The following is a 17,891-nucleotide window of genomic DNA, read 5'->3' as shown; positions in this document are numbered from 1 at the left end:
TTGTGTGACGCTGTAGTACGATCAAGTAGGACATTGATTTACCCAAAAAAAACATTCAAATATGGAGATAAGAGGTTTCTGCTGAGTGGCGGCTCTAACGTCTGGCGTCTCCTGTGTTTCAGGTTTCGAGAAGGTGACGATGGCCGACCGCTTTGACTGTGACAACTGCAAAGAGTCGCTGTACGGCCGCAAGTACATCCAGTCGGAGGACAGCCCGTACTGCATCCCCTGTTACGACAGCCTGTTCTCCAACACGTGTGACGAGTGCAAGGAGCTCATCGCCCACGACGCCAGGGTACACACACACATCCTTCACCCATTAACCTGTTACCTGCTGTTTCTGTGCCAGTGGGTTCCCAAACAAACACCTCATGGGTCGGACTCGGGAGACCCCGATTTTGGTTTGTGAACCAATTTGTATGGGTTGCGAGTAAATATCCCTTTTTTTGTTTCCTACATTTGTTTTCATTATTATTAAAGAAAATATTTTTTTTTCTTCATGAATGTAAAACTGTTTTTTTTCTTCAACAACAATCAACTAAATTCCATTAATACATTTAAAAAAAAACGTTTAAGAAGTAGGCTATTTTCACTAGTTTGGGTCCCAGGGAGACATCACATTTCTCTTTGGGGTCTTGAGCTAAAAGGGTTTCTGGGAACCACTTTCATAAACAGTAAAAAGGAAGTAGGGAGGGAGAAGGAAATGTGAAGGAAACATGAATTATGAAATTAGGAATTAAATTAAAACAGCATTCTTTGCAGCTGAGATCATATGGACGTAAGACATATTTGAATTAGTGCTAAATGTCCACCCCTCCTCTAAAATAGATATATAGCGTTTTGGAATGGAATTACATTGTGGGATAAATTACGTAGTTTTACAATGGGTTATGCGTTTTATTTAACATAACAAGAGGCTAAACAAAGTAAACTATAAACCTAAACTATGGCAGCCAGCTGTTAGTCAGCCCTCCATACTGTACTGTAGTAACGTCAAAGTCATTTATCTTTTTACTGTGTTTTGACACGGTCTTAAATGGCTAAAACAGAAGTTGTCCCCCCATGTTAATGGTGTATAATACATGGTAAATGAGGCGTGTTCAATATATGTTGTGTGGCAAGACACAGTAAAGGCCAATTTAACACGCAATTACACAGGCAATTTCCACCAAGTCCATGTTAGCCAATGGGCTAATTTTGTTTCAGATCGTAAAAAAAATGCCGCATGAGAAAACGTCTCCTTCTTCGCCCACAATCAAGTAAAATTTTAATCTTCCCTTAATGGAAAACCCAAACAAGACGCAGGTCATTTGTGATGTGAATAGACTATTCTTTATAGAGTTTCAGTTGACAGAGGGTGGCATGTAGTCCATTGGTTCTCAAAGTGGGGTCCGGGGACCCCCAGGGGTCCTTTGGGGGGTTCCAGGGGGTCCCCAACAAAATGTGTTGATACAGCGTCACACTCATTTTAACCACTTTATCCATTTATATGTTGGCTATTAAAAACTAGCAGATTTATTGGAAAACTAATTTCTCTTCTGGGGGTCCCTGGCACAAAACATTTTCAGATGGGGGTCTGCGGCCAAATACATACCAATTTTGGGGTCCTTGACATGAAAAAGTTTGAGAACCACTGTGCTAGTCGGTCACTACCATGCTTGGGTATGGAAGCCAATGACTTAGCAACACTCTCACAACCAGCGGACTGTTTGTCTTGGCTCTGAGTCCCACAGACAATAAATTCAACCTCATCCCTGTCAGGACCTCTTTTACGCACAAAAGCACACACGCTCACACATGTGTGCACGCACCCCCACACACAAACCCACACACACACACACACACACACACACAGGCACATACACACACATACACACACGCACACATACATACACGCACACACACAATTACTGTCCGTGTGGATATTTCATCATGTGTTTAACACAGACCAATCTCTCCTCTCCTCTCCTCTCCTCTCCTCTCCTCTCCTCTCCTCTCCGCTGCTGTAACCAGAACCCTCTGTTGCTGTGGAGTCTTCCAGCCTCTCTCTCATTAGTCTATACGAGATGACCTACACATTCACATAGAGTCAAATTAACCCGTTAGCCTACACACTGCTAAATTAAAAGTCTCTCATTTCTCCACTGACTTCTTTAACCCATTCAATCCGGGAACGCATCTGTGTCATTTTAGATTTATTTGGCTATTAAAAAATAGCGCTATGAGCTTGTAGATCTGCTATTTTTGAAAAATCGTGAAAATGGGTGCAAATCTTTTAATATATACATTTTTAACTCAAATATTTGCTTCTGGGGGTCCCTGGAACAAAATATTTTGAGATGGGGGGGGAGGGGGGTCTGCTGACAAATACATATCATTTTGGGTGGTCCTTGACATTAAAAGGTTTGAGAACCACTGATATTATAGCAACATACGTTGTTTTTCCAAAAAAAAGACTTTTGTAGAATCCCCCCAGAAGCAAAGATTTTAGTTAAAAATGTTCGCTTTAAAAAATACACATATTCAAAGATTTGCACAAATCTTCACGATAAACAAAAAAAGAAAATGCTGATCTGCAAGCACGTAGCACGGTACTCTGTGCCGCCCTATGAGCTTTTAGAATAGCCCAAAGTATAAAATAATGCTTATAGCTAAAAATCTAAAATGACACAGTTATGCGTTCCCGGATTGAACGGGTTAATAATTCATATTCACCTGCTTTGTGCAAAGTCGGTATCCCGTCATCTACCATCTGGTGTGGCAATAACCTGGGCACAATACGCTAGCATGCAATATACTGCAATAGTGTGCACAGTATTGCACTATATTATCACATCTCATTTCACTGTTCAGTCAACTGACTGAGCCTTACTCTGTGACGTCGTATTGTCCTCACTATGTCCATCACTTGTCGTAACGCAGTCACGCACTTTGTTGTGCGTTTATTGCCCCTGCTGAATAAAGTCAGTGATTCCGAGTCTAATTCTGATGTAGACTCACAAGTTAGACTCAACTAGAGACTGGTGAAAACCTCCCAGCCTTCGTTGCTAGAACTGGGTATAGTGCAGGGGTCTTCAACAGGGGGTCCGGGACCCCTAGGGGGTCCTCAGAGTAACTACAGGGGGTCATTAACCACTTGAACCGTAGAATCCTTATTCTGAGGGGAACATTGCCCGAAAATAGAAGATCTACAAGCTCACAGTGCTTGGCGTTGTGAGCTTGTAGATCGGCTACTTTTGGCAAAGAGGTTTGGTGTAGCGGGGGAAGAGGAGCAAATCAAGTACTAACTAGACGCGTCGCAATTATGGGAAATTGCAAAGTGTGGTTGCGCCGTCGCCGGTCGCAGGTTGCCACCGCCCGGACTTGAGGAATATGCTTGGAGGAATACCGTCGGAGGTCGCGTGACGTGCCATTCGAATTTGGTGCTGATTGGATCCTGTGTTCGTGATACATGGCGTTTTGATTTGAAGAAATAGGCCCCTCCCACTAAAATAAATAAGCCCCTCCCACAAATGTAGCGGGCCAATGACATCGTCATGTCACTCCTGAGATCACCTGCTTTTCAATTTGAGTGATCCCCCCAAAAATCATGTTTTTGCATCAAACGGTTACGTTTTGCAGAGTTGTGGCGCCCCCTATGGCTCAAAGTGGAAATGCTTTGGGGGATTTGTTGAGTAAACCACACTTGACATGTGATTCAAATTTGGGATTGACTGGACGTTTCGTTCGTGATTTGTGTTTTTTTTTGTAAAACGGGCCCCTCCCGCTAACTTTGGAAGCCATTTACGGACGAACGGTAAGGACTATCAAAATGCCGTTTGGATATCTTTATCGCATGGGTCCATAGATCACGTGTACCGATTTGTGTGAGATTTGGACAAAATTTGAAGGAAAAGGAGCAATAAGTGTGTTTTGAAGAAAATTCAAAATGGCGGAAAATATATCCTGACGCAAATGGGCGTGGCCTATATGGGGAGCTGCGTCATGACCCAAGGAATCTAGGGAAAAAGAAATTTTGATTTTACGACCTACGGTTCAAGAGTTATAGGCCAAAAGGTAAAGTGGGCTGTTATAGCGCCACCATGTGGCCGACTGGTGTGATTTTTTTTTAAATAATTTTGCAATAAACTATTAACCTCCCCTCCAAGTCATGTAACTCTAGCCCTTATGGTTTCCGAGAAAAAAATACTTGAATGGGAGTTTTTGCAATTCCCATTAAAGTGGATGGGGAAATTTAATGCACTAATAAATCAATATCAAAAAATCTATCCAGACGCAAATGGGCGTGGCCTATATGGGGAGATGCGTCGTGACCCAAGGAATCCAGGTGAAAAGAAATTTTGATTTTACGACCTACGGTTCAAGAGTTATAGGCCAAAACGTAAAGGGGGCTGTTATAGCGCCACCATGTGGCCGATTGGTGTGATTTTTTTTTAAATAATTTTGGACTAAATTATGAACCTCCCCTCCAAATGTGGTAACTCTAGCTCTTACGGTTTCTGAGAAAAAAATACTTGAATTTGAGTTTTTTCACTTTTACATTAAAGCGGATGGGGAAATTTAATGCACTAATAAATCAATATCAATTAAACTATTTAACCAATCTCTTAGCAAAATACAAGCGCACGATTCCAGGTCAAGACGGTCATTTTGAGATATGGCACAACATTGGGGAAAACTGTGGGAGGAGAAGCAGTTTGAAATATTGTTTATATGGAATAAGAAATTCATCAAGTACTATAGTCTGGTTGCCCTGTTAGGGCAACCACACTAATAATTGGTTTAAGTTTAAGTAAGGTTTAAGTGGTTAAATGTCTGAAATGAACAAAAAAACTAAAAACACTCATGATAGTCAATGAAGCTATCTACTGTATGAAACTTATGAAAAAGTTTAATCTGCAACACAATTGTAAACGATGTAGTGGGGGTCCCTGCTTAATCTCTCTCAATTAGGGGGTCCTTGGCGTGAAAAACGTTGAAAACCCCTGGTATAGTGAGTTTAAAAATCAACAACTGAAGAACCAAGAACCAATCCAGAGTTAGGTTGGTACTTTCATAGTGGGGTGTTGATGATGTGATTGGCTCCCAGAGCACTGGGCTTATACGGCCGTTGTTCTAGCGACTACCTTGGATTTCGATGTCACCAGACGTATCCGTAGGCGGAGATGATGAGATCTACTGTACGATCGTCATGATGCAATAGGGGTGCAACAGTAAATCCAATGCATCGATTTCTCTTCTAAAAGAGAATGGATAATTTAATAAAAATAGATTAAAGGTAGGCTAAAGTGATATTCCTTTGTTAAAATAAGTGTTAAATAACTATATGATCTGATAGTAATCATTGCTATACAGAGTGTATGTTCAGTAACAGGAGTCTCCATGTCTCTACAGCTCTTTAATAAACAGAAAATACATTTTCAATCAGGAGAGAGAACTCATACAGGATACAGGATAAACAAGTGAAATTGGAAGTGATGACAGAAAGAAGTGAGCGGCCAAAATTGGAGCTGGAACACTATTAAATTGAAGCTGATAAATGGGTACTCTCTCCTGATTTGCAATCCACCCGAAAATTTATTTTCTGTTTATTAAAAAGCTGGAGAGATGGGGGTGGGGTTGTGGTTGAGTAAACACTCTACAGCAATGGATACTATCAGAATATAGTGCTTTAACCTTTTAACAAAAAACTATTTGACGCCAAAAAATATCACCCAACCTTTAATAACCAATCCCTCTTTTCATGATGCAAATCATGATACTTTCCTCCTGATTATGACCTCTGCCCCCTGTCGTGGAATTCTGGATCAATCAGTAATTGATGAGACAATAGGAGTCGAGACAATATTCTAGGTGGTGATGGATATGCTTTAATTGACATGATATCATTGGGAGAAGTATGTTAGACACACAGTCTGACACAGATCGGTGGTACGGTAGTTCTGCCAACGAGCACAGGCCTCAGACAATAGTCATACTAGCTGCTACAAGGACAAGCTGAACCATAACAGACAGGCTGTAACAAAAACAATCAGGCCTAGCAGAGACATCTTGGCTCCTACTGGCTACCAAATATCATGACATATCATGCTATAAGTGATGGTAAAATATAAAGGTAGATATAAACAACCATAATAACAATACAGTATAATGTATAATTATACATTATACTATAAAAACCTCACTCAAAACCCACCTCTTCAGGATAGCTTTTCCCAGCTGAGGTCTAGTTACAGTAAGATCCCCAACCCATGCTTATTGTTTAGTTTTTTCTTAATAAAGTTGGTTCCTTCCTTTTCTTTATGTAAAGCAAAGTTGGGTACTTAGAAAAGCGCTATATAAATCTGAGCTATTTTTATTATTATTATTATTGTTATTATTATTATTGTTATTATAATTCTTCTACAATTTCCTCCTCACCCCTTTCCAGGAGTTATTCTACGAGGACCGACACTACCACGAGCACTGCTTCCGCTGCTTCCGCTGCGACCGCTCCCTGGCGGACGAGCCGTTCACCAGCCACGACGACGCCCTGCTCTGCAACGACTGTTACTGTAACGAGTTCTCCTCCAAGTGCGTGGCCTGCGACAAGACGGTCATGCCAGGTGAGGCATAATGGAAATGAACGAATAAAGACACTGTCACGTTACTTTACAGTATATACACAGTGGCACACACCAGCCCCCCGAGGCATGCTTTCTTCTCCCTTTACCCACTTAAGCCCTAGTCTTTTTGGTCCAATTGGTTCCATTTGTATACTGTCAGAGTTAAGGGGAGTCCTTGAAATTTAAAGGTTTGAGAACCACTGTTGTAGATCATCATCTACTTATTTATTTTTTTACATTTCTTTACGGTTTTCTCCTATGACATTCCCGAAATAGGGACGCCAGGTTGAAAGTCATTAACAAGGCATTAGTGTCATTTAGTCTATCCCAAATATATCACGTGTCACATTGCGAATTGAAAGTTCATGACGGACGAACACATTCTGAAGGGGGAAATGTGTCAAGGAGCATGTCTGCACTTGGTCCTGGAAGAAAGAGCACTTGAAAGATGGAGAGCTATAGATCAAGTAGATACGAGAGAGAAGGGGGGATTTAGAAAATAGACGAGAGAGAGACGGGGGGAGAACGAGCGAGGAAGAGAAAGGCTGGAGTTAGCGATTGAGCGGCAGCCAGCGCTGAATGTGACAGAGTAATTGCCAGTCTGCCTGACTTGTTGTCCGTGAGCCAAATCCTGAGGGCTGGCTGGCTGCCAGCACTCTGATGATAACAAGAGATAAGCCAGCCGTCTATTTCAGCACCACCGTAGTGGCCAACGCAGCGCTCATAAAAATGGCAAACGATTCCAGGAAGAGAGCGGCGCTCCCCTCTATTTCTGGGCCGTTTCGCCTTTCTTCTTTTTTTTGGGGTGAAGATGTGTGCATGTCGGCCAGGCTTCTACATCATCATCATATACCCCCAATGAGTCACCTTGTGAGGTAGTCATTGTGTTATAGAGGATGGATCTTCCTGCCAGGTTACATGGCAATTATGGAAGCCCACAGGAAGTTAATAGCACACTGTAGCTGTTCAGTCCATTTAGTATGCTGCCGATGTGTGTCTGTGTGTGTCTCTGTGTGTCTCTCTGTGTGTGTGTGTGTGTGTGTGTGTGTGTGTGTGTGTGTGTGTGTGTGTGTGTGTGTGTGTGTGTGTGTGTGTGTGTGTGTGTGTGTGTGTGTGTGTGTGTGTGTGTGTGTGTGTGTGTGTGTGTGTGTGTGTGTGTGTGTGTGTGCGCGTGTGTGCGTGCGTGTGCGTTGTTGATCTCATCTTAGGTAGACTCAGATGTGCTTTTGTTTCTATTCTCAAGCCTAAATCCCATCCTGTGTCTTTTAATAGTGCCGGCAGCTACTATTATAGTGCTTTGCACAGGGACACACACACACACGCGCACACACGCACACGCACACACACACACACACACACACACACACACACACACACACACACACACACACACACACACACACACACACACACACACACACACACACACACACACACACACACACACACACACACGCACACACACGCACACACACACTCAAAACCTGACACACACATACTTGTCTCTGTTTAACAATCGGGCACTAAGTTATAGTGGTTTGCCCAGAGAGAGAGGGAGAGGCAACACGGGATCAAAGCCACAGCATTAGAATCCTCAGAAGCTCTTTTGGTTACCAAGACAGATCTGATAGGCCGTGCTGAAATGCTCCCCTGGTGCCAGAGATAGTCATCCAGATGTTGAAGTATTGTTGATGGAGCGATTCCTTTTTTGTTCTCACTCAGTTTATCTTTCCGTGCAAATATTTCCTCCCCATGAAGGACACTCTGGTGCTGTCGTCCCTGCCCACTGTCATTTATCATCTCATTTGGGCTTCATTTCACAGTCAGATTCCCGTTATTCACCAAGTACAATAAATTACTGTATTGGTGCCGATGCATACTGACGACTTGCATTGCAAAATAGCATATAATGACACAGCAAGGACATCAGCAATGAGGCCACACTAGACATACGATAGAACGCTGTCCCTGCAAGATATATGATGCATTAGTACACCCTCTTGGAATGTATATTAAGTATTCAATGATTACATGTATATTATATGTATATTCAGGCAGTGGCAGAGCTCGACTTGAGACTTGAAAGATGAAATCAATCAGATTTGACCTGGTAAAACCCCGGAGCAATAAGCTTATTCAAAGAACGATGCCACTTTAAATATATAATTATCACAGACCTACAGTACTATACTTTTAGCCCAGTGGTTCTCAACCTGTGGGTCGGTACCCCCAGGGGGGTCCCCAGATGACAGTGGAGTGACAATTTAAGTAACATTTTGAACTGGCCAAATTGTCAAATTATATAAGAAAGAGGCAAAATAATTGCCGATCTACAAGCTCACACCGCCTCGTGTTTGTGAGGCGTTGTGAGCTTGTAGATCTGCTTGACTTGGACTTGCATTGAAAGACAGTTCTGACAGTGGTACACAATATATACAGTATTGCTGCTGCTCTTTATGTACAATGATTGACCAGTAGTTGATCATGATTGCATATGTATGAAATTAGTCTTATAGGACCTTTTACTGTAATTACTTTTGTATTATAATCTTTAAGGTTACTCACTCGCTCGCATATTCACTCACTCACTCTCAGTGCATTAACGTCATTATTGCATTATTTCTCTAATTGGTTGTTGGTAGTTTTGTTTTTGGAGGCTTGAGGCTTGTCTAACATTACACATTTTAACAGAAATAGAAATGCAGTAGAAACTAACTCTAATTCCTCTCTCTCTCTCTTTCTCTCTCTCTCCCTCTGTCCATCCCCTAGGTACGAGGAAGCTAGAATATGGTGGCTCTACGTGGCATGAGGGCTGTTTCATTTGCCACAGCTGTGAGCAGCCTATTGGCTCTAAGTCCTTCATCCCTGACAAGGATGAACACTACTGCGTGTCCTGCTACGAGGACAAGTTCGCCCCGCGCTGCACGCGCTGTAAAAAGGTAACACTGTGACTCATTTACTTAAAGGGATAGTTCACCCAAAAAACTTTTTTTTGGGTGAACTATAATTTGATGATGGTAGGCAGCGGTTCTGGTAGAAGATACAAAGGAGACTGTTTGTGTCTGCTACCAGAACCGCTGCCGGTCATCAAATTATTGGCTTAGGAATGCGACAAAAACAAAAAAATATCCATGAATTGAAGTCCCCATGGGGTGACTAATCGATAGGAAAAAAGTCATTTTGGGGGTGAACTATCCCTTTAAAACCCTATACAGTATACTTTGTTGACCGTGGCCTGAACATCTAGTATTAAAACATTTTCAAAGACAAATGTTGCATCAGGACACATTGTGAGCTTGTTGATTTGCATCTTTTAAATGTTTTGCATTATAATGCTATGACCAAAATAGGGATGTCAGGCTTAAAGGAGTAGATCACCCAAAAAAGAACATATATTCTATAAATCACACACCCCATGAAGCCTTGAATTCATGGAGATTTTGTTGCATTCCTAAGTAAATAATTTGATGACCCGTGGGATCTCAATGAGACTTAAGAGACTCTTACTGAGTCTCCTACTAACCAATGACCCGGTCATCAAATTATTGGCTTAGGAATGCGACAAAAACAAAAAGAAATCCATGAATTCAAGGCTTCATGGGGTGTGTAATTGATGGAAAATAAGTATTTTTTTGGGGTGAACTACTCCTTTAAAGTTGTTAAGCATAAGTGGATTAAATAATCACAATGTATCAGAAAATGTTACATCGTTGGTTAGTTAAGGTTAGCTGAGGAGAGGCTTCTGTTCTTCCCTCTTGAGATGTTTTCTTTTTTTCGTGTGTTCTCCTTTTGGGGACAAGAGGTAAAACAAGGACCAGTGCTGTAAAAGTGCTCAATTGTAACAGACAGACTCTCCACCTTGTGTTCTTTCCTCCACTTCACATTGTTTAATGTGTCTCGTTTTAGCGCAAGCTGCTGTATTGTCACAAGGAGGCTACTTTGAACTGTCCCGCTGTCTCAATGAGGTCTTTAAATGCCACTTACATGGATTAAAGTTCTAACTTCTAAGTCGCCAGCATGTCGTCTATGGAAGCATGTTGCGCAGCGAAAATAGCCTATCCACAAGCTCTCTGAATGCGTCGCGCTTGTAGATAGGGTATTTTCGGTTATTATTTTAAGACTAGAGCATTTGAAGTGGTCAAACTAGCAACGTGTTCAGAAGCATCTTCCATAAAACCCTAATGTCTCAGATATTTCATAAAAGCTAAGGTTAAAGCCTCAATCTGTGATTTCTTCACCTGATTGGCAGTGTGCAGAACAGCAGGAACAATACTTAAACAATCGTAATTTTACATTATTGTGTTAACCCATTAAGACCGGGAACGCATCTGTGTCATTTTAGATTTCTTTGGCTATAAAAAAAATAGCAGATATAGATCTTTTTTGCAAATCTTTGAATATATAGATTTTTAAAGCGAACATTTGTAACTCAAATCTTTGCTTCTGGGAGTCCCTTTAAACAAAATATTTTGAGTTTTATTTGTGTTAGCATTTAGAAAACATTTTTAGATTCGGCCTCAGGTCTTAACACATTCCATGCCAGAGTTTAATCTCATAATGTACTCACCAGTGCCAGCGTTTTATTGTTGTTTTTTTGTTTTTATCATGTCGCCACAGACCTCGCTAAATAAGTTAAAAGTGCGCGTTCATTTGGTTCTAAACACACAGCGGATCCGTGAGAAACGTCCAGCGAAAACAGTTTCCAAATGCGAGCCGCCATCTTGAAGCTACAGCCGATACACGCTAAACAGTGATCAGCGAGGAGAAAAACAACAAACCGAGAAAATCGAGTTTTAAACAGGATCCCAGACAGGAAGCGGATACGATCGAAAAAACCGGAACCCGAATAATTCCGTTTCCGACCGAAAACCGGAAACGGAAATGGATCAAAAAAATTCGGAAAGTGCACCTTGGGCGATTAACATGGGAATCGGCGGTTCGCGTAGATCTACGCGACTGGCACGCTGCGGCTTTAAATAGGTTCGCGTAGATCTACGCGATTGGCATTCAATGTGTTAAAGGGATATTTAACTTAAAATTTAGATATTTGATATTCATTTTATCATACACCCTTCCTATACAAACCCATTGTAACTTCAAACTCCATTTTAACCATGATAGATTCATCAAGAACACCCGTCCTTGGTTCTGGTGACTCATATCGCCCTCCCAAAACGTGAGGGGGCCATGTTTTTTCGATTACTTTTTTCAGTAATTGTATTAAAAATTTTAATTTTTTCTTGTTTAACTTATTACTGAAAAAGGATGTATCTCGGCTCCTGAGCACTTTTTTTTACTATGTATTTTTGGCTGGCACAGTTTACAATTATTTATTTTTTTCATTGGCACTGAATGAGTTAAGAGGGCAGTATTAGTCACCAGAACCCAGAACGGGTGTTCTTGATGAATTTATTATGGTTAAAATTGAGTTTGAATAGGAAGGGGGGATATGTCCGATAAAATAAATATCAAATATCTAAATACTGAATCAAGCAACTTAAAAACTGTCTGGGGTGTTCACAAAGGCCTGAGTAGATGATTAAATGACCTATTTTTTTTTAAAGTGAAATATCCCTTTAATGGGTTAATTGTTTAGGAATCAACTAAACATTGAACATTAGGAATTGCGTATACAAAAATGTTCAGTTGTGAGATTTTATTTTACTTTAATCCAATCTTCAATTTTTGACAGACCCTGGCTAAAGGCGGAGTGACCTATCGGGACGAGCCTTGGCATAAGGAGTGTTTTGTGTGCACTGGTTGTAAGATGCAGCTCGCCGGACAGCACTTCACCTCCCGAGACGACAGCCCCTACTGCCTGGTGTGTTTTGGCAGTCTCTACGCCAAGAAGTGTGAAGTCTGCAGTAAACCCATCACAGGTCCGCACACCGTGTTAATAACAACTTATGAAATAGTTGTTGAAGATTCATTGTCATGTCAATAATTGCAATTAACGTTTTAATTGTAGTATTTGCTTTTCAACATTGCAACATAAATAAAATTTCTCTGCTGTCGGGCAGAAACCAGCTATGTCCAGCTATGAACAAAAATTGCACGGGGCAGAAATGACAAATAACTTAAATATGCAAATAAATAATGTACAATGGTCGGAACAGTTTTATACCTTCAAAGTTTTTCAAAAATAGCCGTGGCCGTGTGCTAACTGTGTTACCGTTGGATCAATGGAAATAAAATAGTGTATTTTAAGTTCATATTTATCTGTATCCCAATCAAGGGTTTAAAGAAGAAAAATACCATGACATATACAGTATATTTAGGTTTATTTTTATTTTTATATTAATGTTATTATATTAAAATCTCAGTGTTTTACCAATTACTTGGGGGCCCACTCGCAATATCCTCAATAATCCTCATGGCCCACCAAGTGGGCCCAGGCCCACAGGTTTGGAATCGCTGGGTATAAACGCTGTCTGTCTCTCTCTCTCTCTCTCTCGCTCCCTTGTGCCTCAGGCTTCGGAGGAGGGAAGTACATCTCATTCGAGGACCGCCAGTGGCACCAGCCCTGCTTCACCTGCTCCCAGTGTTCGGTGTCCCTGGTCGGAGCTGGCTTCTTCCCCGCCGACGGCGACAGAATCCTGTGCCGCGACTGCAACACTAGCAACCTATAGAGCCGCTCTTCCCCCCTCCCTCCCCTTTTAACACGTTTACCTTTATCTATATACAGTACCCTGCTCCTCAAACAGCGTATGCAGAACCCCCAAACCATCGCTGAGGCTCTTAAAAGGATCCCTGGCTAATAAGCGAAATACGCCTTAATGTATTATAATTGCCCTATAACTAAAATGTAAAATTAAAAACACCTTATATATTTTTGTTATTTTAGAAATAGTCAATCTTTTACTCACAAGTTGATGATGTCATTTGTCCATGTGTGATCCAGCCCTATGGAATGTTATTAGCGTGTCCTAATAGAAAACAACGTAATACTTCCTTAATAATATTAATTAAATGAACATCAAAACTATATTTTAGCATATTATCATATGCATTCCATACATTCCATAGGGCTGGACCACACATGGACAAATGACATCATCAACCTGCGACGAGTGTTGTCCCGCTTCAGTAAAGTAAAACTATTTCTAAAAGAAATACAATGTTTAAAGTGTTTTAAAAATATTTATTTTAGTTATAGAGGGCAATTATAATGTATTAAGGCATATTGGGCTTATTAGCCAGGGATCCTTTTAATACATGCTTCCCTTCAGATCAGTGGTTCTCAAACTTTATTTTTTATTTCGAGGACCTACCGTAACTCTGAGAGTGTACAAATCTCTCAGAGTTACAGACCTGTAAATGTTCCATTTGGAACCCCCTTCGAGGAACCCTGAGCATCCCTGGGCCCCACTTTGAGAACCACTGCTTCAGATCATTCTTATACACACACACACACACACACACACACACACACACACACACACACACACACACACACACACACACACACACACACACACACACACACACACACACACACACACACACACACACACACACACACACACACGTAGACACAGTGAAATCTGAAGCGCTAATTTAACTCACATTTAAAAGAACACTCTAGATGTTACTATGTAGAGACTGCATCCCTCATGCTTCGTCTCTGATTTGGGTGTTTTTTATTTTGTATCGTCCGCATTTATCGCCACAGTTATTTTTGCCAAATAAAAAGAACTAAAAACAGATAATGATCATATAATGAAACTAAGTTTATGGAGTGCCTTAAGAATAAAGTCACATATTGTGTGCTATGTAATGTCAAAAACCTAAGAAAACCGCTATGCAATCATTTAGCGCAGGGGTCTTCAACAGGGGGTCCCCGGACCCCTAGGGGGTCCTCAGAGTTACTGCAGGGGGGCCACCAAATCTTTGTGTGATATGTTTTTTTTTTTTTTTTTTACATGAATCACTTGAACCCCATCATCCCTATTCTGAGCAAAGAGGTTTGGTGTAGAGGGAAAACAGCAGCAGACCAAGTAAACAAATAAAGTTTAATCTGAAACACAATTCTATACAATATGTAGTGGGGGTCCCTGCTTCATCTGTCTCTCAGCTAGGGGATCCTTGGCCTGAAAAACATTGAAGACCCCTGATTTAGCGAATATTTGATATGAATGAATGGTCACCTCAGATGGAGGTGGTGACACTCTGAAAAGCAGACCCGGGACACAACTACTAGTATGTAAAGCTGTAGAGTCTGCATATGTTCAGGTGTGGTTGAGTTGCTGTAATAATGCTGTTTTATTTGCATTTGTATGCATCGTTTTGAATGTCCTCAAGTGTCAGTTCTCCTTCTACACTGTCTTCATGTCCCTTCACCAGAGCAACCTAGAGCAGTGCTTCTCAACCTTAAATCCCAAAAGCGTTCGCGGCCCCCCCCATCTGACCACATAACGCGGCCGGTTAAGTGGTCAGATGGATGGGCCGTGTGCATTTTCAGAGCATGTCTATTTTAATAGTCAATCAATTGATTGTTTTCCGGCTTCGATCAATTGACCATATTCACACGGCGGACATTTTGCACTTAAGTCATACTTGGGCGCCCCTGGTGACATACCAAAGCCTATACCTTGTGCTATAACCACGGCCCGCTTCTGTGAGGCACGTGGAACTGCCTCTCACCTACAACAACTGCGGAATTTGTTTTGGTCCGATAAACAATTGTTTTTGACCGCGACGGAGGCGTGCCATCTCGCTTGAGCCGACTCAACCGATAGGCACAGAATCGTAAATCATGTTTTGGCGAGACTGCCACTCAAAGTGGCTACTGGCCAATCACAGCGTGTCCTTGCACAAGTGGTGTAGGCTTTGGGATGACGCTGCACCCCGGTGGGGTGGCGTTTCTTCCCAACCCGCAAATATGACGTGAGAGCAAAATGGCCGCTGTGTGAATATAATCAATTGAACCAACATAGTATACTTTATGTTATCATTAAAATCTTAGTGTTTTGCCAGTCATTTGGGGGGCCCACTTGCAATAACCTCGCGGCCCACCAGTGGTACCCTGGCCCACGGGTTGAGAATCACTGACCTAGAGAGAACAGGATAGGTACTGTATGGACATTGCTGCAGAAAGTGAGATTCATAAGGTGTGTGTGTTAGAGTTGAACCCTGGTCTTCTGTGCGGGAAACCAAACAGCTACCGCTCATCCAAAGTGGAAGCCCCCTTTGGAGAATGTGCAAAATGCAGGGTTCGATTTGTAAAAAATAAAATAAAACAAAAACAGAAGGGGCCCTATATACTTAAAATAGTAGATCATGACACTTGTAGATCTGGTATATTTTTCAATATTTATTTCAATAAAAATAAATAACATAATTTGGACACATTTTGGTTAACATACTTTTTTTTAATTATTATTATTAAATTGTTTAATAGTGATATTAAACATAAGTATTAAATATATCAAACAAAATATAATGTTTTTATTTCATTCAGTCTGACCAGAAGCAGGGATAAAATATATCCAAAACTGGCGACAAAAAAAAGAAGAGGGGGAGATGTCAAAAGAAGAGCCATGGATTCCACCCCCACCCCCACCTCCTAACAAATCGAACCCTGGCAAAATGTGCAGTATGGCAAAATATACTGAGAAAGAGAGAGAGAAAGAGATTGGAGAGAGATTGACAGAGCCATTGTAAAGGTTTAGAAGGTAGTCCAAGTTACTCGCAATCAAGTCATTTGCACTATGGATAAGATATTCTCTTGCTACCATGTTACGTGCACATACGAACACGATTCAAAGAATTTATACATGGCACAGGCCACATAGACCATATTCACATGGTGACCATTTTGCTATTACAGTACGTCATACACAGGGTGTATGATGTAAGATCACCACCATGTGAATATGGTGAATAGACCACTCTTTATCCTGTATTGTCTTTTTGTTGACTTTTACATTTTGTATTCCTCATAAACGCCTTGTCTGTCCCTGTCTTTCGTTTTGTTGTTATAAATGTTTCTATTACCATTGCTCAGAGCCAGCATTTAAGAAAGAAACATGGGCTTGCCCAAAAGAAGCCGGAATGAATTATTTCGGTGTATTGCTACAGTTTCAGTATGCATGTCTTTGTACTTCATGGCTATTTGCCACATTAATTATGTTGTTGCTGTTAATGCTGTTATTTTGTTATCCTTGTTTGTCACATTTATATGAACAGTTAAAAATGCCCATATTTCATTATTTGAGCTTTGATGCTGGCAAGTCAGAGTTGGCAAATGTGCTTTTTAAGATGGAAAAAAATAGACCATCAATGTGAGAAGAATATAAACTTTAAACAGATGATAATTGATGTGACCAAATTTGACATTGATGTGATTTATTTGTGAAGTCTTATCAAATAAATGTACATTAAATGATACTTCATGTGTTGCCTCTGTTTTTTTTTTATACATGATATATCAATGCATCAACTGTACCTGTGCGTCTGTAGTTGGATAACAATTCAGTTTGAACCTGTTTGCATCCTGTACAGTAACTTTCGTTTTGGACTAAGGTTTTCTGTGGACTTCCAACATCCAGAGTTAATCCCAATGGTGTGCTAACCATCAAAAGTCTTTCTAGGAAAGCCCCCCTCCCTCGCCCTGTGTGCGTACGTGTGAGCGAGTGCATGCCTATGTGACAGACAGAGGGAGAGCGAGAAAGCATGTGCTTGTGTGTGTGTGTGTGTGTGTGTGTGTGTGTGTGTGTGTGTGTATGTGTGTGTACGCATGAGCTGGTGTTTATGCTGACTAGACTGTTTCATGGCCTTGATGAAGCACACACACATACAGGCCAATAACAAACAGACCGCCAGATACGCTCTCCTGTCGGCATTGGTGGTGAATGTGCCCCCCCCCCCCCCCCCCCCAACTCTGTTTCAGATTTTTTCACCAAAAAAGGAAATGGAAAACTCATAGCCACATGGGGGGAGGGGGTGGAAGTGAGAGCGAGAGAGAGAGAGCGAGAGAGAGAGTGTGGGAGAGAAGAGGAGGGAGGATGTTCACATCTGGAGTTGCTCCATGGCACTTTCACTGGGGGGGGGGGGTGGGCGGTCAGTTGCGCGCGCACACACACTCACACACACACACGATTGGATTTATACGAAGGGGTAGTTAGGCAAAGAGGTGATGGGTGACAGGAAAGGTCATCGATACCATCTCACAAAGAGCGATGTAGGCAGATCTCTACCCAGCTTCATATGAGAGCCGTCCATGCATCTTTTATACGAGTACAGTAGAGAATCCAGTCCCGGATAGCTCTTTCACATGATGAATTC

The 17,891-nt window shown here is 41.4% G+C and overlaps 1 protein-coding gene across 1 annotated transcript in view; it reads left to right on the top strand.

The window, feature by feature from the left end:
* The window catches only part of fhl3a (four and a half LIM domains 3a), a 56,698-nt gene extending 39,704 nt beyond the window's left edge, over positions 1–16,994 (top strand). Inside the window, exons 2-6 of the mRNA XM_080426637.1 lie at positions 123–295; positions 6,431–6,605; positions 9,375–9,544; positions 12,298–12,484; positions 13,077–16,994. Coding sequence (XP_080282763.1) covers positions 123–295; positions 6,431–6,605; positions 9,375–9,544; positions 12,298–12,484; positions 13,077–13,234 — 863 coding nt within the window. The 3' untranslated portion in view covers positions 13,235–16,994. The remainder of the gene's footprint in view (positions 1–122; positions 296–6,430; positions 6,606–9,374; positions 9,545–12,297; positions 12,485–13,076) is intronic.
* The last annotated feature ends 897 nt before the right edge of the window (positions 16,995–17,891 follow it).

The sequence above is a fragment of the Gymnoscopelus braueri genome (genome assembly GCF_963280865.1).
Source record: "Gymnoscopelus braueri genome assembly, chromosome: 4".
Lineage (NCBI taxonomy): Eukaryota > Metazoa > Chordata > Actinopteri > Myctophiformes > Myctophidae > Gymnoscopelus > Gymnoscopelus braueri.
Note: the sequence above shows the minus strand (reverse complement) of the source record. Positions and strands in the feature narration are given on the sequence as shown.